Source organism: Chaetodon trifascialis, chromosome 21 (genome assembly GCF_039877785.1).
Source record: "Chaetodon trifascialis isolate fChaTrf1 chromosome 21, fChaTrf1.hap1, whole genome shotgun sequence".
Classification (NCBI taxonomy): Eukaryota; Metazoa; Chordata; class Actinopteri; order Chaetodontiformes; family Chaetodontidae; genus Chaetodon; species Chaetodon trifascialis.
This window is the reverse complement of record NC_092076.1, coordinates 17,960,702-17,984,159: the sequence shown is the minus strand read 5'-3', so window position 1 is coordinate 17,984,159 and position 23,458 is coordinate 17,960,702. Positions and strand designations below refer to the sequence as shown.

The 23,458-nt window shown below is 41.2% G+C and overlaps 1 protein-coding gene across 1 annotated transcript in view; it reads right to left on the bottom strand.

Moving 5' to 3' along the window:
- pemt (phosphatidylethanolamine N-methyltransferase) overlaps positions 1 to 18,043 on the bottom strand; it is a 54,355-nt gene extending 36,312 nt beyond the window's left edge. The window contains exons 1-2 of the mRNA XM_070990540.1: positions 17,590 to 18,043; positions 15,900 to 16,007 (exon numbers count right to left, since the gene is read on the bottom strand). Of these exons, the coding sequence (XP_070846641.1) occupies positions 15,900 to 16,007; positions 17,590 to 17,673 (192 nt within the window). The 5' untranslated portion in view covers positions 17,674 to 18,043. The remainder of the gene's footprint in view (positions 1 to 15,899; positions 16,008 to 17,589) is intronic.
- Positions 18,044 to 23,458: the final 5,415 nt, after the last annotated feature.

The window sequence follows — 23,458 nt, the reverse complement described above, 5'->3', positions numbered from 1 at the left end:
ACACACACGCACAGTCAAGTGTATTAATGCGAGGAAGTGTGCTGTCCTGGAGAAACGAGAACAAGAACATAGACAGATCACATGCACACCTGCGACACCCTGATTAAATCCTCCTCAATTCAGAAAATAATGATTGAATATTTAAACATCTGGGGATTTATGGACATTTTGTAAACTACAGTGCAGAAAGTACTGGGAGCACATGCTCTTCAACAAAACTAAATTTAGACTAACAGGGGTCAGAATCTGGGGACAGGAGCAGTGAATTTTTAGCCAGGCTAGCAGTGCAGCTCCAGGGATGGCCATGATATTGGTCAGTCGAATGGTCCACCTCTTGGGTCGAGACTGAAACACAACAAAAATTGGACAGATTGCTGTAAAACTTTTTGAGGACAAAAATGGTCCTGAATGGATAAAACCATACTGACTGTAGTGATCCCCTGAGTTGGTAGTCTTCTAAGTCTTTAGAGTCACCAGCAATTACCACGAGGCTGCCATTTTTATTTATTTCTTTTTACAGACTTCAATGACATTTTGTACCAACGTTATTGATCACACAGGATGCATCCTATAATGACTTTGGTGATCCACTAAATTCTGTAGCACAAATATGAGGTTAACATTTGCGGTTTGAGGGAAACTACGATTCAATGCTACGAAATTTCAAACTCTGCTCTAGATGAAATGACTTGCCAAAACTTTTGTGCAATAGTATGGTTTGGGACAAAATATCTGTAAAACTAATTAACATTCTCATCAGCCTGATGTATTTTTCGTAATGAAACAATGTTAGCATGCTAACACAGTGATGACCATTGTAAACATTATAACTGCTAAATATCAGCATGTTAACATTTTGTGGACATGCTAGCATGCTGACAGCTGCTTGCCAGATAGCTATTAAAATAGGTATGGATGATGTGATATTGGTCCATGAAAAGGTACTCTATCTCTCTAGCTATCTGAACAGTGGTGGTGAATATATTTATTGTGAATATTCATGGTCCTGAGTGAATTAATCCTGAGTTCTGTGACCTCTTGACATTTGTTGTCAAACTGTTGTCCATTTTGCCATCACAAGAAATAAGAATTTTACAATCAAAACAAATCAACTGATGCTTCTCAGAAGATGAACCCTTTCCATTTTGAACACATCATTAGTTTTCCATTCAACTTTGAACAGTAGAGTTCTCATTATCTGTTCATTATCTACAGTCAGATTTCCAAGAAATGTGCTGGTCATGTTTATGATCCTAAAGGTGCACACGTTTGGTCCTTAACCTCAAGACTTTTTATCTATTGCCACTCTCAGGTTCATTTATCAGCCACATTACTGTTAGGAATTTCATTTGCAGAAGAATTTCAGTGTCAGTTGCATCGCTCAGTGCCACATTAACAAGAGCTAACTCTCAGGAGTTCTTCACTGTATGCCTTTATGACCTTTGAATAAACAGATGAAACAATGAAAGTGATGGTTGATTTCATTTTTCTGAAGTGAGAAAGTACAGTAACTATGTCATTTTGCTCTAATCATTCTTTTTTCAATTCCGCCCTTAAGACATCTATTTCATTATTTACTCGTTACTTACAGGCAGGAGGTCAAATCAATTACATCACCCTGATTATATCATCAAGGATGATTCAGTTGAAATGCTTACAGGGCATGAAATCACAAATTAACAGCTGCAGACATCAAGATTAGGGACCTCCTAAGGTTGACTGGTTCCCAGCACTACTAAGCTGAAAATATAGGAACCACAGGAGCTGACTATCTCAAACAGTGGGCCTTTTGTGATGGAGTTATGTAAGTATAATCATTGCCCTTCATGTACAAAAACATTTCAGTCAAGCTGTGATTTAGCTGATCATCGGCCTTCATGAACAGTTTAGGATATATCGACCATTCACCAATCTGTGGCACAGTGGTTGGAAGGACAGGTTTCTGTGGATTTTGTGAAGCATGGAAGCCTTGAACCTGAAAGAATGACTATTCCAAAATATAATATATAAAATATGATTTTCCAGAAATATATGTTCCAGTGAGCATAATGTTATGTGACATTACTGATTAACCAGAACATTTCTGAGGTAGGGTGAAGAGACCACAAGTCAGTTCACATTACTCTGCAAGCTTGACTACAACCAGTGTGTTCTACCTCCAAGCTTAAAGGAATTTATACAAGATGTGGCTTAATATTTCCAACTTAATTTATGGCTTTCCTATTGTATCGTAGTAATGTTAGCTAGGAAGTTGGTGAATGCAAACGATAGTTGTATACAAGTACGACACTATCCTTTTGACAGCAGCATTTGAACTTCCCACCCTGAGCATGACGTCAGAGAATGGCCACCTTGTGATGATCTATAAATTAACAGTTAACAATCAGCTAGGGACATGAGCTTGTTTTTGTGTCCTTTTTTTTTGTTTTTTTTTTGTATTCTTATCATTTAAAGAATATGTTGAACAATGAAGCAATTTCCCCAAACTTCCCAATTTCCCTTTAAGAACCTTTCCTGTGAGAACTGCTGAATCCTCAGGGCTGAATTTGAGGCCAAATTAAATAAAAATCAGAAATAGCTGCCTCCACCTGTGTCCTTCAGCTTGAACTCCCAGAAAACAACAAAGCACTTTTCTAAAATATGAACATGAGCAAAAAACATGTCCAAATACCTTCCAATGCCCACCGATGTGACTCACAAGTACACATGGGTACATCTGAGGTCAGATCACCCAGGCAATCAGAGTAATTGAGTCCAATGAATAAAAGCATAAAAACAAGGAACTGAATCTTTGGTTCTTCACTGAAGTCATGAATATCTATTACCTGAACCAAATACATACAGTATGTAGAACAAAGAAGTGTTTGAAAGACTCAGATCAGCTATTGATTATCTTCAGTATCACAGTCATTTGAGGTCAAATTGCATTACACAAGGTGGAAAACCGAAACACAACAATAAGCCTTGACATACTTCAACAACTTCATACGGCTACCTTTTTAGCAAACAATTTCCCACATGTAACATCCAGCAGCCACGGCAACACGGGAAAGTTCCTTCTCACCAACAGTTAATTCAATATTCACTGGTATTTTATCTCTAGCTTGATCCTCAAACTCATGGTTTTACCTCCAAGTAAAGTGGAAACTAATCTGGATTAATTGTCACCTTTAATGGTGAAAATTTTAAGATGTTTTAAGATGTCTCGGAGAATCTTTAAAACCACCTGCCTGTAGTTTGCTTTCTCTGGCTCAACGAGCTCTTGCTATCATGACCTCTCCTGACCTCCCCCGTCTAACAGGCATCTTCAGCCACATGAGAGTGTGAGCCATAGCAGCTGATGTGAACAGCATGAGCTGATGAGCACTTTCTTCCCATAGATGTAGGTCACTGGGCAGCACAGACCTGATGACTGAGACCAACTCCATATGCAAGGAGAAGATCAGATGACGCTTAATATGCTGTTTGCTCTATCAGCTTCATCGCCACATAGGGGCAGGTTGATAACACATGCAACGGATGCCACCTATTTGTTCAGCTCAGGCTGACCTGTGCTTGTGAGGGCACAGTGAGAGGGGAGATTTAGTTTGTGCAATCACTCATAAAAAGTAGAAAAAAAACAATAATCAGGATCATATGATTGTAGATGCAGCCAAAGAAAAAGTATATATACACAATTGGATCAAGGTATTTTTTAAGACACAAGAGTAAAAGTGTATGGACTCCCTGGACTAAATTGTGCAGATTGCTGTAAAGTGCACCCTGTCCTGTACATCAGGAAGGAAACTTCCTGTGGGAAACTTATTACTGTCTTGGATGTGCAGACTTTCAAATATGATTACAGATGCTCAAATAAAAGGTGTTTGGAGTTATTAGCAGAGAGAAGATAACTGATTGATTTTTCATGGAACTGTTTGAACTGTTTTCAACGTGTCTGTCTTTTATGTGCATTTTGCACCAACTGTCGCACATTCAAGTATTTCAACACAAACATAAAAGATCTACACACCTACACAATAGACAAATAAAATAATGTTTTTTGTTGTTGAATTATTTGTTAATTTCAGCTCGGCCTGCCTTTCATTTTCAATCAATGAAAGTGTCGGTCCTTGTCTGATTATAGACCCTCTTTTCCCTTGTTTTGTCCGGGCAACTAATGGAGACAACAGTTTTTGAAGTTTTTCCAGTATTTAGCAAGAGTGCAGCAGCCGGCAGCCGCAAAATGGGCTGTAATGTGATTTCTCTGGATGTTTGCACACCATCAGTGTTCGCCCACCAACAGTGTTTGTTTTTGCCACCGACATCCTCATATCGTTATAAGTGTCTGACAACATTATGGAAAGGATCTCTAGAGGTACATGTTAAAGAGTAAGACCCACTTTGTTTTAGAAGCAGCTGTTGCATCGCTCTCCACCGGACTCCATTCACAAAAACAGTAACTTTATCATAGAACACACTTCTCAAACTCAATGAAACCTTCTTGGTTCGACTTTCTACAGTTTCCCCCAAAACTTTATGCTTCCATGTGCGCAACACTTGTGCATCAGACCACAAAAATAATCTGACTGAGTGTTGATGGTTGAATTTCATTCTGCCAGACGCTATCATGACAACTTTTTAACTGATGGGCTTCATTACCAAACAAAATCTACAGCATGCATCCAACTCCTTTCATGTGCACGCATGGAAATATGGTCAGAAATATGATTCTCGAGATGACTGTTAATATGTCGAGGTATCCTTGATAGCCATTTACTGTCTGATCGTTTTATTCCTTTTCTATTCAACTATTCTTACACGTGTTTTTTTTTTTCCCCATTGCTGTCTTTCTTCAGTCTCTCTTTTCATTTCTGCTGCTTTTACTACCAAACTGCTTTATTTTTCCTCCTGTATGCTGGAGGTCACGTTGACATCACACTGCACTTTCCCTGCTGCTTGCTTTTTGTATTTTCTGTAGCTTTCATCTTCTCATTCCTCTCCTCTGTAATTTCTGGAGACACTCTTGAAACACCTATCCCTCTCCCTTTGTCTCTCTGCACACTGTATCAAATCCCTCCTCCTGCCCATCTAATACTTATGACTCATGCAGACATTATGCTGCCAAAGGCTGTATCAGCACCCCACAGGCACCAGATAAGACCCCTGCAAGATGGAGCACAACATGGGAGCCTTATATCATTGAGGCTACGTATGCACACTTTTGTGTATGTGTAAGCCGGCATCTAATCAGCCGATTCGTCTCATGCAATTTCATGGGGCGCTGCCTCTGAGTTTAGTTCTGTAATTGCAAACGTTTGGCTATAGTCTCAGCTGTGATATGGGCTTAAGAGCAGAATGATAAAGATCGATCACAGATAAAACACAGGTCTATGATGTGAGGGGGTGCAGTCTATCTCAACCGAGAAGCTCTTGAAGCTCTCTAAAGGACTGGTTCCCAAGCTTTTTGTCTGGTTTACCTCTGCAGCCGTGTCAGATAAGGTCCCCCTTCATCTGCCTGCCATGTTCCAAATCATGTGAACTGATCTGACTGCAACTTAGATTGGCAGAAGCTGAATGTTCCGGCCATTTGTCCAGTACTTTTGAGTTTTTCACCATTAACACAAAACTTTAAAGTGGCTACGTGGCTAGCTGATGAAAAGTTTAGCAGCTAAAGAACCAAGACCACAGAGCATAGTTTGCACAGTCCTCCTGTCATCGGTGCATAGTCAGTTCCCACATTCTGCTATCTACAACCTCATGGACGTGGACATCATGTCCACGTGATTCCAGCTGAGATGTCAGCCGACAGTGGTGAGATAGATCAAGACGGAACAGGCTGACCGCTTTTCTCCCAGTGCTTCAGTGTCATCGTGACCTCTATCTAATGCAGGCCCAAACCTTATCGAATCTGTTATGCAGGAAGCAGACTTGACTTTGAAATAGTTTCAGATATCTTCAGAGGCTGGCACAGTGGTAACCTGTTGCCATCCAGAGAAAGGGGAAAATGAAATCTGACCAAGGCATCATCCTAAACAACAGCGCAAATATAATCAAAGCAAAGATGTTCACGACCCACAGTTTACATCTCCCTCACCACATCTGTCTCCATTACCTGTCCAGTCACTGAGCACAGGGATGCTGCACATTCCAGTTACCTGAGCAATCGATTCACAAGTGTCTGAACGATGAGAGGTGCAAAGGAAATGGATTAAAAAAAAAAAAAATTAAAATATCTGTGGCAGCAACGCTGCCTGAGTGCACTCAGGTTCCTCTCAATTAGAGAGTGAAGACTTCAGGAGAGCGCAGTAAATATGCGAAAGGAAAATGTCTCACGTGTTAAATCCTGTCACTTTTGTATGGCTGCATCATTTTATCTCAAAAATATATTATTAATTCAAAAGGTTGACTGGCTCCCAGCTGAAAACTAGGGTTAGGTCAGTAACCACTGGCATAAATGTGCATTGTGCCAGGGACCCACTCATAAAAACATTGAGCCACAGTTCAAATAATGGTCAAAAACTAAACAGGATACCCTTACAGTCCAGAGGCTGCCAAAAACATATAATGCTACATTTGGAATTATTCATTGAACTTTTAAGGACACGATATAGGCCCACTCTATCTCTGAATGCAGCAAAGGTGTAATTTTCCAAAACACAGAAGACTGCGGCATAAGTTCAGCAAGTGCAAGCTAAGAGGTGCACACAGACAGCTTTATGCAACCGGCTGATAATTCACGGTGATAACAAGTAATCATTGAGATAAACACATCAGCGACTGAAGCAAAATGAAAATGTGCTCCCTGATAAACAAACTGTGAGACTGCCTTGCATAAGAGACTCCGGCGGAGTGAGTAATTACTTTACAGTGAGGTGGGAACTGAAGCTAAAAAAAAGTGAATGAATCTGCCTTCCCATCCAAAAACAACAAAGAGCAGAGGCAATATTACACAACAGAGAGTGATCCAACTAGAAATGATGCCAATTCTAGAAAAGCACAGCAGACACACTTTGTGGTGTCCAAGTTAGCCGAACAAAGTGAGAAGAGGAAAAGGTGCAGAAATCACAAAAGAAGCAAAAAAAAAAAAAAAAAAAACTACTTCAAGCTGCTGCTGGTAACACCTCTGGTGATATGTCAGGTGTGTATCATCAATACCAAAATAACTCCTTCTGCAAAGTCTTCATATGTCTGCAGGTCGAGTTTACTGAGCCAGAAATGGAGTTTTTTTTTTTGAAAACATAAAACATAACTATGTCCATTTATAATATATCTGCATTTCTGTCTGGCTGCTGATTGGCTGACGAAACTTGCTGCTGCTCCAGTTTTGGTTGGTTTGATACCCAGACCCAGTGATAAGCTGTCACTGTTCTTCCTGTGGTTCAGAGGATGAGGAAAGAGGTCCAGCCTGACACGTGCTTAGTCAGTAAACAGAACAGCTGGAACAACAAAACAGTCATTTTTAATATACATACAGACTATGATCATACGCAACGAAGGCAGAGGGATCGGTCAGACTAAGGATGAAAAGAGCTGGGGATCATTGGGAAGAGGTAAGAGGGTAGCTAGAGGCCCGGTGATAGAGGAAAAGGAGAACATTACCGCTGCGTGATGCAGAAACCCTCCCTGTGACGGAAGCATTGTTGGTGAGAGCAGCAGGAGAGGCTGAAAGAAGAAGACAGTGGGGGGGCAAAGAGAGAAAAATGGTGCAGAAGTGAAGTGAGAAAAACAAAGGAAATGAAGGGCTGGAGACGAGGAGGTGCACAGGGAAGATGACTGTGCAGCTGTTACGAACGATATGAAACATTTGTATGAGAGCACATTAACTTTTTTTCAGCCTCTGTGATGTGCTCAGGGTTTAGAAGTGCCCCTCAGCGCTGCATGTGACAGCCTATTCTGTCTCCCCACGTGGCTCTACGGAAGCAGTGATTTTGGCGTGCCCAGTGTGTCATGGCAGAATTACTTCCACAAAGATCAACTTCAGCAGCTTCACTGCTTCTTCAGCCGCCTAATGCCGGAATCAGACGACATGAATCTAGTCTGAGTTTGAGACGATTTTGACACGACTGACCAATTCCCAGCGTCATCGCTGATCATGAACGACAATCGGACGTCTGTACTCGTGTAGTGTGACATGCTAAATGACCTGTTGTTCAGCGTCTGGGAAGCCCCACGACAGGTGCTCTCTCCAGAGCGCAGTCAGGTAACAGTGGCGAGGAGGAGGAGGTTGCTGCAGTGACACGGGACAACGTGTAAATAATGATCAAATGGTCCGAAGTTTACACTCCTCTTGTATTTGCTTTTAATGTTATAGCACATCCACAGCCGTCTTTATTATTATTATTATTATTATCATCATTATTATTATTATTATTATTATTATTATTATTATTATTATTATTATTATTATTATTATTTTAGGACACAGTTTGATTGACACTTTCCTCACCCACCTCCCCAATGACATCTGAACTCGTGTGTGATCGCGGAATGAGACGTGCTGTGATTGGTCCTGCGGCACATGTAACGGCACGGCAAGAGTTTATGGCACTGTGATCATTAGATCTGACGCGGTGACCATCATTAAAGACAAAAAAAGGGTAGTCTGACCCCAGTTAAACTCAGAAGAGTTAGATTTAGCTTTTGGTCAGTCTTCCTTGAGTGTTTGTGAATCTGAAAGTTTGTGTCTTTTGGTCATGAAGAGCCTACAGATAGGGGACAAGTGCATGTTGTTCAATGTGAATCATGTCCCTTTTTTTTTCTGAACACCCTGCAAGAATATCACATCCACTGTGCAAGTAAATGCCAACATTCAAAACATTTGCATTGGAAACTGGGGTTGTCATGGATGAATTTTTCCTGGAGAGTCTCCCTTTTCAAAATCCTGCCAACTTTAACAGCTCTCTAAAGTCTCTGGCCAGTGTTTTCTCACTCTTCAGCTGGCCAGATCCAGACGAGGAGAGAGAAGAGCACACACTGATGTGCTCATCTGCATTCAATGATCGCACTGTGCTCCGAACTATAAGCTTCAGAAGCAGCAGCATGTTGCCTCTCAGGTTGCATGCAGTCCACTTAACATTACTGGTGGAGGTTTTGGCAGCAGTATGCAGCCTGAGAGAAACACTGTGAGTGCTCGTCAGGGCCAAAAAAAAAGCAGTTCCATATCTGCATGTTTTTGAATAAGAAAAAAAATCCTCTATAAAACATAATAGAACATCAATCAAAGATAAGGAAGTCAGGCACAGTGCTTGTATGCAAATACAACATTATGTATCATAAAGCATAGCATGGGAACAAAGCATGGTTTTAAACCACGTTAGTGCACTGACAGTACGACCCTTCTGATGCCTCTCCTAATGCAGTGACTAATCTGATCTGCCTTGTTGAATTTCTATTGGATTCGTACTAATTTCGCTCCCAGAATGTCAGAATCAAAAACAAATGTTGACCCTGACAGTCATCATACCCATCGTCACACAGCGGTCACGACCGGGAAGTATCCTGTGGAGAGTGTTGGCACAGCATTTGGACTGTCAGAGGTACGAATATAAAACTCATCACCGTCACACTTAGTGGGAGGAAATGACATCACCAGCACCTGATGATGACACCCCTGAAGTCAGTGCACAGGTGCAATTATCATCAGCAGGCACAGCACTGTGCAACCTGAATCTGAGCTTAATGACAGCGCTGCACTGTGCCAGCTGACAGATGGACTGTCTGTGTGGCATCTGCACTTTCCAGTGGCTTTCAGAGATTCAACTCCGGTCTGTCAGTGAGTCACTATGCAGGTCACCCACACCAGGCCCGGTTCTATACTGCTCTGATTGAGTGAGCGCGAAGACATGTTGATTGGTCATTGAACGCTGCTGTGTTGCGTGCCCTGGGATGACGTGTTTTACTAGGTCAACCCAGACATTAGCATCGCCGTGGTTCTATTGGCATAAGTCTAATGTGACTCTTCCGTTGGACTGACCCAGAAAACAAACTCACAGGTAATATCTAAGAAGTAATTCTTCATAAATTACAACTTTATGGATGTTATATCTAATTATCTATTATTACATGGTCTGGTATATTAACTAATAAGCCATCTGCCATAATCCAGTATAGTTATCTGGTCTACTGACATATTTTCCATTCAAACGTAAAGCTACAAGGTAATTAGCAGTGTCAATTTTAAATTTTAAATCCACCTCCACCCCCCTCTTAACGAAGCACAACTTCATCAATGCCCAATTATATTTAGTCATCGAATATTAAATGGAATAGAACCCTAACCCTAAATACTGTTATCATTATTGTTTGTATTATTGTCTTCCATACCTTTTACTATTATTATGAGATATTGTAAGTAGGATTTTTTTGTTGTTTTAGAGTTCTGTGACTCAAAACCTTGTCATATATGGTGAACGTCTTTTGCAAAAAGAAATTCAGTCTTTCACAGCATGCACTTCCTGTCAGCTTCAGCAGGGGACTCAACATGGCAACATCCAGAAAAGAGGGACACTGAGGAAGAAGACAGCCCACTGCTTTTGTGAGATCAAGACCCTGGTCTTCATCTTCACAATGGCTGTGGTCTCTTCAGAGACTGGCTAGGACTCATGGAGTCTTGGGCTGGGCCTACGTTGACGGATGATTTCATCTGCACTGTTGCCTGATGGAGAAAGATGTGAATGAATTTGGGTGGTCATAAATTCTGCATCTTACTGACTAAGATCAAGCCGACCAATCAGATGTTCCTTTGGAATACTATTGCAGACTAACAGAATAATAATTGAAAGATTTTCCACACTGCATCTGTCTCTGGTCCCATCACTTTAACGCTGAACCCTGCTTGACTTTTGAGCTCAAGTAAAAAATTAGCCAGTATATCAATTATTTTTGTTTTGTTTGTGTCTGTACGTACATTTTACATTTTGAAGAACACAACTGGTGATTTCATTCAATTTGGGGTCCTTTTCTGGACTGTATTCAACCAGTTTAGGAAGGGACCTGCAGAGCTTTCCAGACTGCCATGAAGTAGAAGCTCATCAACTTCAAGGAACTTTACTACTTTTCCAATGCTTTTAGTGTAGTACCTTATCTATCTGTGGGCCCACGGAGGTTTGCAGTGGTTTCCATAGTTACCTGTGTTTGCTTTACTTGCAACCAGGTTACAGTACTCATCAAAGGGCACTGATGAGATGCATGTTTGCTGAATCCCTTGTCTTTTCCATTGCAGTTTTTCCAAATACTAAAACCTTACTTTCAAAAATACAATTTCTGTCATTATTTGTGCCAAACTTGGGACGGAGAAGCATGCTTTGCAGAGCACTCCAGCCATTGTATCTCCCAATACCAGTTAATCAACCAGGACAAAAAAAATGACTTTATTTGTAAGTTTTGGGATGAAGCAGGGTTGGTTCAGTGGCACAGTCAGGGTATTTGCTGGTGCATCAACTCCAAACAGACCTCCACACACAAAGAGAAACTCATAGCTTACACTGTACAGGTGTTGCTGAGGTCACTTCCTGCAGAGATTCTGACAGTAAAAAGGCTTGACTGTTCCCGGTGCCTGAAAGCAGGATTTCTGTTCCACAGTAAGGTAAATGTGTCACAGCCTCAGCGTGGCACACTGACCTCCTGGCCTCTCTCAGTTCAGAATTTATCTGATGTTACCTGCATTACTAAAGAGCGGGTGAGGAATCCCTTTATCTGCTCACTTAAGGGGTGGGTGGCATGCTGGGTTCATCACCATCGCCGGTGTCAATTTCATCATACCAGCATGCTCTTCTCTGTAGCTGTGGTAACATGCAGGTAGAGAGCTACGCATGTACTCTCAGAACTGGATTTACATCCAGTAATTGCTATTTTCCTCGTTATATCGCCAACTCTTTTAACACAAAAATGTTAAGGTAACAGTGCAAGAAACAAATGCTAATTTCTCTGTTGTTTGCTGCAAGAACCAACAGAAGAGTCTTCATCTACTCCCAGGCCCAGGGGATTAACTATATGGCACCCACAGAAACAACAACTCACAAACTCACAAGACTGTACTGACACAACTTGGCGTTTTGCCCTGACCTCTGAGCTCTCTGTGAATGAGCAGCAGAAAAAAAAAGCAGTTATCTTTCAGAGAGTACAAATACCACCTCAAAACACAACGTGACCTGATAGAGATGCTGCTTCTTAACAGGGCTGCATGTTGTACCACAGCTTAATTACTGGGTCAGACTGCTGGGTCATCTCATACTGCAAAGCATCTCTCATTCAGATTGTTGTGGTCACAATGTCCGCAGCTTCCACGTTCACATCAACCCATCTTTTATCATAAGTATGTGGATACCAGGGCAACGTGTACCTCACACTGCTACCTGCAACTATTAAAGAAATGAAGCTTCCTCTTCACTCGACAGATGATCTGTGAACAGACGGGAGAGGAGGCGGAAAAACGAGACTGAAACGATTAGACAGCACCAGACACGGTCAGTGATGGAGAAATATGTTACACTTCCTCATTTAAAGAGCCATTTAGGCATTTAGGCAAGTTTACCATAGAAACTTAAAAGCACAGCTTGCCACCTTCGAGTGATCAAAAATCAGTCAATGCAAGTTTAAAGCTGCACTGCTTATTAGTCTTACATGAACAATGTGTCAGATGACTAAATGTTGTTTGTTGAGACAAATCCAAAAATTAGCACCAGACTCTGCAGTTGCCCTCAGGCCTACAGAGCGTATTTGCAACTCATTTCAAACTCAGCAGGCAGCTGTTTTTGGTAGACAGCTCTGATAAACAAGACACATTTAGCAGCTAAAGAAGCAAACATGATAATCCGATTCAAGTTAAAACTCAGCATTAATGTGGTAAACCTTCAGCACTATCTGCAGCAAGGCACCAGCACAGCACACGAGAAAAGGCGGCGGTGTGACCTGCAACAAATGATACGAATGAAACACGCTACCTCTGCTTTTCATCAAAACGTCGGCACGTATGAGCACGTTCTTTGGACCAGGCACACAGAGACAAAGATGTCAAGTTGGTGCTCAAATGAGGTGCACATCTTCTCAAAAACCCATCAGCAGCTGTCTGAGTCCAGGTGACAGACATGTGATTAGAAACTGGTAGAAATACAGCACTGTAGCTTAAACAGATGGGATGAAAAGATATTTTACTGCTGCTCTTACTATGCTGTTTGCCTGAATAACCCCCATTACAGCCACTTACAGCTTACCTTCCAAAAGCAACATGCACAAAAACGGCAATTTGAAAGCATGTGCAGGGCCGGGAGCACCTCAACAGCACCGTCTTAAATGTAAATAATTGGCTTCTCTTTTGCGAGGAGGGCTGCTGTGTGATGAAGACGTGTCCTGCTGGGCTGTGCCAGTGTGATCATAGACTGAGTCACTGGTCGAATGAGTAAAGGTGAGTTAAATGGCATTCTGGACATGAAACGTCCACCTTTGAAGCAGGGAAACTAATTTCAAAAGCAGCATTTTTATTCTTTATCTCATTTTGAATTTGAATTTGTAAACTCTCAATCATGAGCGAGTAATCAGTGGGGCCCTCTGATCATGAATGACGGCAAAGCAGTGGATAAAGAGTGTGGGTGAGGTACATAGGTAGAGAGGACTTTTCTTACATGACTACTTCATCTTAATTGCAGTATTATGTAAAGCTCCAAGCATGCACTGAACTATTGAACTTCAGTGCTGGCATGATTCACTCACTAAACCCCATCACGGAGGAAGATGGAACTTGGAATACATGACTGAAGTCTGCACGACACTTGTGCATGTGAAGGATCTCTGAAAAAGTAGAACATTTCTCTAAGTCTCTGTGAAAAGACTGAGTCTTTCACGCTGCATTGCAACCCCCAAAGCACCAACATCACTCTGAAACTGAGATGCAATATTATGTAATGTCTACCAGATATTAGTTCTAATCAGTCTTGATTTTCAAACGATGATCCAAAACAATTGAGATATCTGAGATGAAATCATGAAATCTGTGTCGCCGTCTTGTCTGTGAACTGCCCTTCTGTCTGTTTTATCAGCCTTGATTTGACAAAGACAAATCAACAACCTATCAGTGGACTGATACACAATTCAAGTCTCAGTTGGTTTCTTTAACTACGTTATCCAAGTTATTGTCTGGAGGTTTCACATCTACAGTCTCATGTTTGTTGTTTTCTCATGTTTTCTTTGCTTCTTCCACTGTTTTCTGTAAGACTTCCCCTTCTTTTCTTTTTCATATTCTGCCACATTTCTTTGACTGGCTTGTTTATGATTGGTGTATTCTGACAGTGCACATTGTGGGGTAATTTATACTCTATCCTCATGAGTGCCGTTCTTTGCTAAGTAATCTGCTTCCTCGTTTCCCTCCACCTGTGTTCTGGTACACAAATAAAACCCAGCTCATATCCTGCTTTGTGAATTCTGTTTGATAAATCTCATTCAGCGCATCAGGTCTGGATTTGGATTTGATTTCTGTGACTGTAATTAAAGCTGCTGCTGAATCACTGTCTATGAGAGATGGTTGCTTTATTGCTGTCTCCCCACCACAGTGCTCATAATATTGCCAGCATCTCTGCTGAAATACCCATTTTCAATCTTTAATTCAGTGGTTACTGGCTCTTTCCCCCCCCTCTGGATCCTTTAAAACATCTGTATAAATCTGTTAATATGAACTTCTTTCTTGTTGCAGATGAGACTTAACTTCCTTGACTATATCCTCCTGAGACCCAGCCTAGTGGACCCTTGATTTTGGTCTATATCTTTTGACTCATTTGAGCTACCGTACTAAGTCCTGGTGTGCTCAGTAGAGGACATCCCGCCCTCCAACGATATCTAAAGTGTTTGGGTGGGATGAGGGGAACTTTGTTTTCATGCTGAGACAAAGTGGAGACTGCAGCAAAACACAAATGCCAGGAAAAGAGAAAAGATAAGACAAATATTGTTAAGATATTGTTTTTTTAACTTTGGTAATCATGTATTTTCTTGTTTATGAACATGTCAGGAATCATAAAATTGGAGTCAGTTCAGTTAAACTTTTTGTTGGGAAAAATAATAGTAATGTCATGAGCAGCATTCAGCAGTTCAACAAAAGATACAGGCCAAATGTTCACTTTCATTTAAAAAATGACATTCTTCTTTTCTTCTCAGCCTATTATGATTTTCTTGTGTTACAGTAAAACGGTTCTGTTAGTCCACTACAGTGGACATGCTGTAAAATCTAAAATAAAAATATTTTCATAAATTCTAAATTGTGAGTTGTTTTAGCTCCAAAGAGACAGGAAATCACACAAAAAAACATTAAATTGAAAGATTCTTTGTTTCCTTTGTTCTCGGGAGGATATCTCCCGATTTCTTTCTTTTGTTATTATTGAATATGAACAACCCATTTATTGTGTACTGTCAGGATCAGTAGGTAGGTGTTGTGCAGTTTGGGAGGGATTTTGAAAGAAATGGCTCTCCATACCAATAACAATCAGCGGTGCAGTGAGGTCCCTCACCGGCTTCCCACCAGTGAATCAGCTGTGGGCGCCTGGCCGAGGCCGAAGCCCCGCTGCCAGGATTGCATGTCTTGACTGTGATTCACTGACGAGCTTGTTGTGATTACTGCGGATTACTCACAGCTATGAACAATAGTCAGAATTTTGCTATTGTTTGTGCCAACCAAAAAAAAACAATTGAATTAAAAATATGTACAGTCAGACTGGAACTAGAAAAGGGTGAAGACATACTAAGCTGCCTACACATAAAATTCATTGTATTCAATGAAAATCCAATCAGGTGTAAGGTTTCTGGAAAACTGTAACTGTTTTGGGGGTCCAGACATCAGTGAACCTAACCAGACCAAGTTTTGGATTATGTATACACGAGGCTATTCAAGATGTTTTAGTAGCTACAATAACTCCAGCACGATCAACAGAAGGTCTTACCACATTCCAGAAGAAAGGGTTGAAAATGATGGCGATCACAGCAATACAGAAGTTGGAGTCGTGAAAGTCGATGAGTTTCAGGAGTTCTTCCATTGGACTCAAGTCCATCTGAAAGAATGACACATGAATGGTTATACGTGGCCTTTTACACTGTCTTCAATTACTAGTTCTAAAACATGTTAAATACTGTACGTAGGGAAACATTAGTCAGGTTTCTGTCCAAATTTTGCACACACTCTAAATGAGTTTTCAGAAAACCTGCAAAAGAAAATATGATGAATTATTCATCAATTAGTCATTAAACCATTGCAGAAGAAGAGGACACAATGATATGGTGTAATTAGGAGTCCAACCTCAAACAGTGGACAACCGTTCAGAGGAAATGAAATGATGGAAATAACTTGAAGACCATTACAGTCTCCTCGTCAGCCCACACAGATTTTATATTTTTCAATTTTCCCACCTCAGCGACAAATTTTTTTGGGACATATTGAGATTTTTTCTGGAGTTTTCTGCGTGTTTTTGTCTGTGCATTTTCATTTTGTGCACAAATAGAAAATGTGCATGGAAAAAGTGGATGGAAATGCACCTGCAGATTGAAAACGGGCTGAAAGACATGAGTCTTACTCAGCTGGTCTGGAGATGCCTTTGTATAATCACTATTGTTATTTTTTCCCCATGTCACTTACTGATACATTTTAATTAGATTTAATTTGAAAAGACGTACTACACAGTGGTCTAAAGTCACATTTGCTATGATCTGACCATTTTCTTGACTGAGGGTCTGCGTTGAGCAATGACTGCATGATATAACTGCTCTTGTACTGCTGCATCATCAGCATGGCACATGGCATAAAAAATGTATACTAATGGCTGATATGAGGTGGATCGGCATGGAGTCGTTCCTTCTCTGACACACACTGGGGTGCTCTGTGTGGTTTTCCAGCTCATGCCTGTTGGTGATAAAGAGCAACAAAGCAGGTCTTTTGGGCCAATGCACTCAGTTTGCTTTGAGTCTGTTATGTGTTTTATATCACAGTGTTGGGGCCACAGGGGTTACATCCACACATCCAACATCAAATTCAAAAAAGCTGGGACACAATAAAATAGAATGCAGTCACTGGGAAATGAAGTGTGTGTATCAACATGTAGTGACATCTCTTGCTGCAGGCCAGGAGAGGTGGCTTTCAATGAGCAGTTTTTGTGTTAGTGTCAAAAAACATGACATTATCTGACATATTGCTATATGTATGTGTGTGTGTGTGTGTGTGTGTGTGTGTGTGTGTGTGTGTGTGTGTGTGTGTGTGTGTGTGTTACAAAAACTACGGTATGGTAACTATGGTTTAATCAAAATAAAAGTTGATTTCAAAAAACAAAAAAAGAAACGTTACTTTTGCATCTTGTCTTGTTGAGGTTGGATTGTGTTTGTTTTGGGGTTTTTTTTTTCTTTCTTTCTTTCTTTTTTGTTTTTGTGTGAACGTCTGTGTGCTATGGGTTTGCAGAAAACTATGCTTTTATTCTGAAGAGACGACTGAGCCGGATGTTTTTCGGCTGTCAGCCGCTCAGCTACGAAGAGGATACGTTCAGGCGGTCAAACCGGGACTTTCGCTGCATTATGAGCACTTACTCACTCAATCACGTGAAAGCTGGACATGCAGAACCGCTTCTTATCGAACAGTTTCGGTTTTACCTTCGAATAGTCGACGTTGTTGAGTCCTCCGCAGCAGTCCAGCAGCGCAGAATGCGGATTCCCGGCCGTGTCGCTGTCGCTCATACACGCGGAATGACCGCCGGCAGACCACCAGCACTGACCTGAGTGCGAGATGACGAAATATGCACAATGTTGAGTGCAAAGGTTCTTATTCTTCAGTGATAGAAAGGTGCAGTTGCTGTGGAGAAAAACACATGTCCTAATGAACTATAACCCCTTCCAATGCATTCTGGGAAATGTAGTTCATAATTTCCGTGCGCTGGGCAGAAGCAGTCCATGGGCATCGAACAAACATGCGGTCTCTATTCTTGCCCAGAGAAGAACTGAAATGTTTCATTTTTGGAAATGGTGCCACACACGGAAACCTGTTATATTTTATTTCTTCCTGCGTTATTTCTTCCTGCGTTAGTTTTCTTCTTTGCTGTAAATTGACAGTCTGTTGCTCGGCAGCGACACCTGCTGGCTGGAAATGCTTGTAAGAGTTGGGATTTGTGGAAAAACAAACATGATTAATATACATATTTTCAGTCATTAAATTAATTAACATGATTAGATGCTCAATCTGTGATATAATGTAAAAAAAATTTAATTAAGGGTAACATTAACATGAAAATGGAAATTATAGGACCCTTTAGGCCTGTCTGTAGTTGATTGACAAGTCTTTTAATATACTGATACTCTACATGAAGTGGGAGTTTTATTTATTTTCATCTAAGACCAGCGGAAAACACACACACACACACACACACACACACACACACACACACACACACACACACACACACACACACACACACACACACACACACACACACAGTATTTGTTTGAATTATAGGTCAGCTCATTTAATTAAATACCTGGTTGGTTGATGTGGAAAAACAAGGAATACAATAAAAATCTAAATTATCTTTCTGTTCTTTTTTCTGTCTCATTTCTCTTCTTTCCTCTTTTGACTGTTCTCAATTTTCTGTTCATTTCTCTCCTTTATTTTCATCCCATAAGTGTAACTCACTGTCCTCTTTTCCTCTGTTCTCTTCTCCTTCTGTTTACCTTCCCTCTTCCATCCTATTTCCACTCAACTTGTTCTCCTCCTCTATCTTGATATGTTTATCCTTTCATCTCCCCTCCATCATGCCAGCTATTTTCCTCTCCTTCACTGCTGCAGTCTGTTTTCTCCTCTACTCTTTCCACATGTTGTTTTTCTACTTTCCGCCCATTCTTTTGCTTCCTTTAACTCCTGCCCTGCCCTCCTCCCCATCATCCTTCACCCCCTGCGGTTTGTTTGGAGTCAATCAGTTAAGTAGAAGACACCCCATGTGGAGGGAAAAATGGAGCGAGCACCGAGAGCCTCGCAGCTCCCTGACTGAGTATTCTGTCCGTTCATCATCCTGTAAGGAGTCTGAGCCAAGAACTTTATCACGTCAAATAAAGCAGGCATGACATCCAGCCGGCAGGTGAAGATTATGGCTCTAATTGAGGCTCTCTCCTCCATCTTCCCTTCCTTCAAGCTCCTTCAGCTCAACTCCATCTCCTCCACTTTCTCCTGCTGCTTAAGCAGAGTCACTGTAACATCAGTCATTAAGATTACAGTACATGCTAAGAGCAGACAGGTATTGTGAAAATGTGAAGGAAATAGCAGACTCAGACACAGGAGGTTGGAGACAAAACTGCATTGAGAGTATAAATATAATTTAAATCCTTTTTACCTCACAAGACTACTTGTGATCCATTGTTAAGACAGACACAGTTAGCAACTATACAGGAGTTGGTGGAGACTAAAAACAGAGCTAGAACATTTTCCAGGCAGCAAAAACACACTTCAAAACGAATGAAGCGAGCTGTACCGACAGAACAGCTGTTCATCGGTTCTTGCACATTTAGAGTGCACTTTGTGGTCATTTTATGTTGCATTTTTACATTGTGATTCTGATCTGCTGTTCCAGATCATTTTCTCTCATCCACTGGGTGAATAAAAGAAGGTCAAATATAAAATATCAGTCTGTAATATTAACATTTTGCAATGCTCAATGCTTCAAACATTAACTACCAGCAGTAGGGAAGAATGTATGACGATTTGTTGTGCTAACTCTCTCCAGGAGTTAGATGAGAAAATGAATACTGTTCTCATGTCTGAATGATGGATAAATCATAAAAGCTAGGGCCGACAGTCGGTTTGCCTATCTTAAAAACAACTGTTTGCTGTTTTATTGGAGTGTTTGTATGACTTCTTGGCTGGGAGAAGTGACTCCATGCATTCCCTGCTGCCTGTCTGGCAACTGGTCGATGCAAAGAAATAATTCCTCATCATGTGGTTCTTACACTACAGCATCTGTCAGCATTAAACAAACAAGATGAAATATATTAGTAAGCTTCAAAGGTGCCAGTAGTCAGACTTTGCCTCTTTCCTCCCGCTTCCACTCTTCATGCTGAGCTAAAGTACAGTAAGCAGCTTCATATTTAGCAAACAGACATGAAAGTGGTGTCAATGTTGGAATTCAATGCACGCATTAAATTTGGCACTAATCCTTAGAAGTGAAATTGTCACTAAAAAGGCCAAAGACAGTGCTCCATATAGAAATATGTGCTTTGTGTTCAAACAGTTGAAGAGTCTTTGTGCCTATCAGAATGGTAAATGGAGACAGTATTTTGAGACATACCCTGTTGTTGTTTCCCGTGTTCCAGACAGTAAAAGACTGCAATTTCTCACCTCTGATAACTACAGTATGTTCCTCTGTATTTAATTTGTTTGCAACTACATGGATGTACTCCACTGAAATACCTGTTGGGTGTCAGTAATGTCATCTCTTCCCTCCATCTCTACGTCTCTACTGGACATAATAACGACTGTAATCGATTTAGATGGCATGAATGGAATACACAGGACAAACAGAGGGAGAAAAAAAGAAAGCAGACAGATAAAAGAAGGACCGTTGTAAAGACTGTGACAGTTGACAAAGTAGTGTAAGTAGGTGGATCATGCAGCAGCAGTAGATGTATGCATCACTGTGACTGTGAATGAGCACCTGAATTTTCTGTTCCTACATGAAGAGAATGATTCGCAGAGAAACTTGGTCACCCTGAATTTCACCCTTCATCGCTGTTAACAGTAGGAATGACAGAAAGCCATCAAGCCTGAGCTCTGCTCTCTTTAATGAAGTTCTGTAGCTGTTTTATATGTGCATGAGCAACACCAGCAACAGACTCCCTTCCAGCTGCATAGTTCCAGCTCTGCCGTGAGGGCTCTCCAAGCAGCACTGGGGTGATAGAGATAGCGTGATCGGTCAAGACTGAAGAAATTCTACTTTGGGCGATCAATACAATGTCCATCATTGTTACTGAAAAAGAAAAAGGAGGAGTAGACAACCAGCGGGAAAGGAGGAAGAAGTGCTGATCTCTCACGCACACCCAGGGGTGGGGCTTGCGGACACGCAAGCCAGGCAGTTGCTTGGACCCCCTGGCCTCTAAGGGGGCCCCGGCCACTTATTTACAACAACGATTATTGATAGGATTGGGCTTTCAGCGACCTCTGTTGGTCCCTGGACCTCACTTTGAGAACCACTAATCTATTTTGTCAGTATTCATCTCAAATGTCCCAGAAATTGTGCATTTATGTGCGCAAAAAACAAATTTTTGCAGCGTGCACGGGTGGGGTGGGGGCTCCAGGGATTTCTTGTTTGGAGCCCCAAGAGACCCTAGCAACGCCACTGTTCACACCTTTCAAGAAGTTGCTTTAAGACTGGAAGGCCATCAGCTTGTAGATTAATGATTTCAAATGATTTCATTGAACACACACAAGGGTTATAGTGCTATGAGTCTGTCTGTGGACCCTCACTGAATACAGTCATCGCCCGAGTCCTACTAGCCAATCACAGAGGGCGACTGAAACACGGTCAAGCTGTTGTCTAGGCGCTGTCGAGTGTGAACATCTGTTACTCAATGCGACTTGAGTTCATTTGAGTTTGTAATTCATGGGTTGACTATGAAGTAGGAGAGCTCGCCTGTTTGGTTACACACTGTAGACAAATACATCAGTGGTTCTTCTATTGTACGTCTGACAAAGCAGTAGATTAGAAGATTATACATTTTATCCAGCTGTTCTTTCTGGCTCCAGTGACGAGCAAATACTGCAGTGAGCAGTCAACTCCAGGATTCAGAAATGTCACAGATGCTTCTTACATATTTTCTTCAGTTAAGGTCTGAATAAACTGTTGATCGTTGCAGAATTAATCAAATAAGACAAAACAAAAAGATAAAAAATAAAAGGGCACACATTGTATGTACACATGGTGATCTTACGAGGCCAGCAGGTCCTCATTGGAGAAAAATACAAAAACCCACATAAACACCCAGGCAAAAGGCCACGTGCACACATTAAACACACACAAGTACACATGCACAGGTAAATACTGTCCATAAACACAGCAGCTCTGCAGCATCATTTCCTCCAGCTTCCTCTCCTGTTTACAGACAGACACTCTCAAAGAAGATGAGACCCAGGCACAGACAGAGGGAAAAAACAACTGACGGAAAGCTCTGCGTTTGTTTTCCCACAATCCCTCTGTGCCCAGTGAAAGCATTGAATCATCAGAGACAGACAACAAATACGCATGACGTTATTCAAAAGCACACATGACCTCTGATGAACACACAAGAGAGAAGTGAATGGTAAGCAGCCACAAGGTCATACAGAACGCATGCAGGCACGTTCTCACACACGTTGAGCCCTTCACATTGATATTATGATATCAGTGATGGAGTAAAAGGAGAGTGAACATTAGACTTGTATTCATCAGGTGGCCACAACCAGTAATTCTAATGTTGCTCTGTAACTGGTGGATGTGTTAACAGGCAACTCTTTGCTGACACTTTAGCCATATCAACTTTAAAATGACATCAGTGTCGTGTTTACAGCTTGTTCTGCTTCCAAAAAAAAAAAAAAAAAAAGAATACTGCTTTAAATTCAGGGATAATATCAAAGTCAAATTCAGCCTTATGAAATGCTTGGAGAAAAACACTGCACAGAGCTTATTCATTAGCTTTAGCTTGTGCAACATTTGTGTGCTCCTTATCAAATAATGGATGATTCTTTGAGCCTGTATAAAACACACCGGTCTTGTCGGTTAGACGTGGATGTGACGACACATTTCGAGACGCTCATCATGAATTTTGAGCCACAGCACATCTCAGGGCCACTTGTCAGAGAAAAGTCCTGACCTCTGCTCAGGCTAGGTTTGACGTTTCTTTGAAGGTGGAAGTTACTTCATTGGGTTAAATGTAACAAACATGTAGTGACAGCCATTGCAGTGGCTGCCATCTCCTTCTTCTGTTGAGTTTCATGGTGGTTGGCATCCAAGTGTTGCATTTTCACCATCTGCTGGATTGGAGGAACTTCACAGTGCAAACTATGTGACCCCATTCACAACATTGTCTATTCTATAATCCAGAACCAATTCATCTGCTGCCCGGCACACAAAGGCTTCTTTTGCAATAACTAGAAGATATGCATTTCTGATCTCTGTCATACTTGTGTGCCTGCAGACCAGTTATGTGCAACCTTGCCCAGAAATGCCCAGAGCCACTATAGGACTGGAACAGTTGGACGGTTCGCCCATCCAGCAGTTATTCAACATAAAATGTTTGATGTGATACATATAATGTGCTCCAAATGAAATGAGACATGAGTTTATGTTTAGTTTAGGAGGAGGCCATTCCAAAAAATAAAGTCTCACGACATGACTGAAGCATTCACGGTCACAGGCTCCATCAGGCTCAATGTGCTGTCTTGACCCATTCATTTGTTCAGTGTGTGTGTCTATGTGTTTGTGCTTTAAGCATGTGCAGTGTCTTT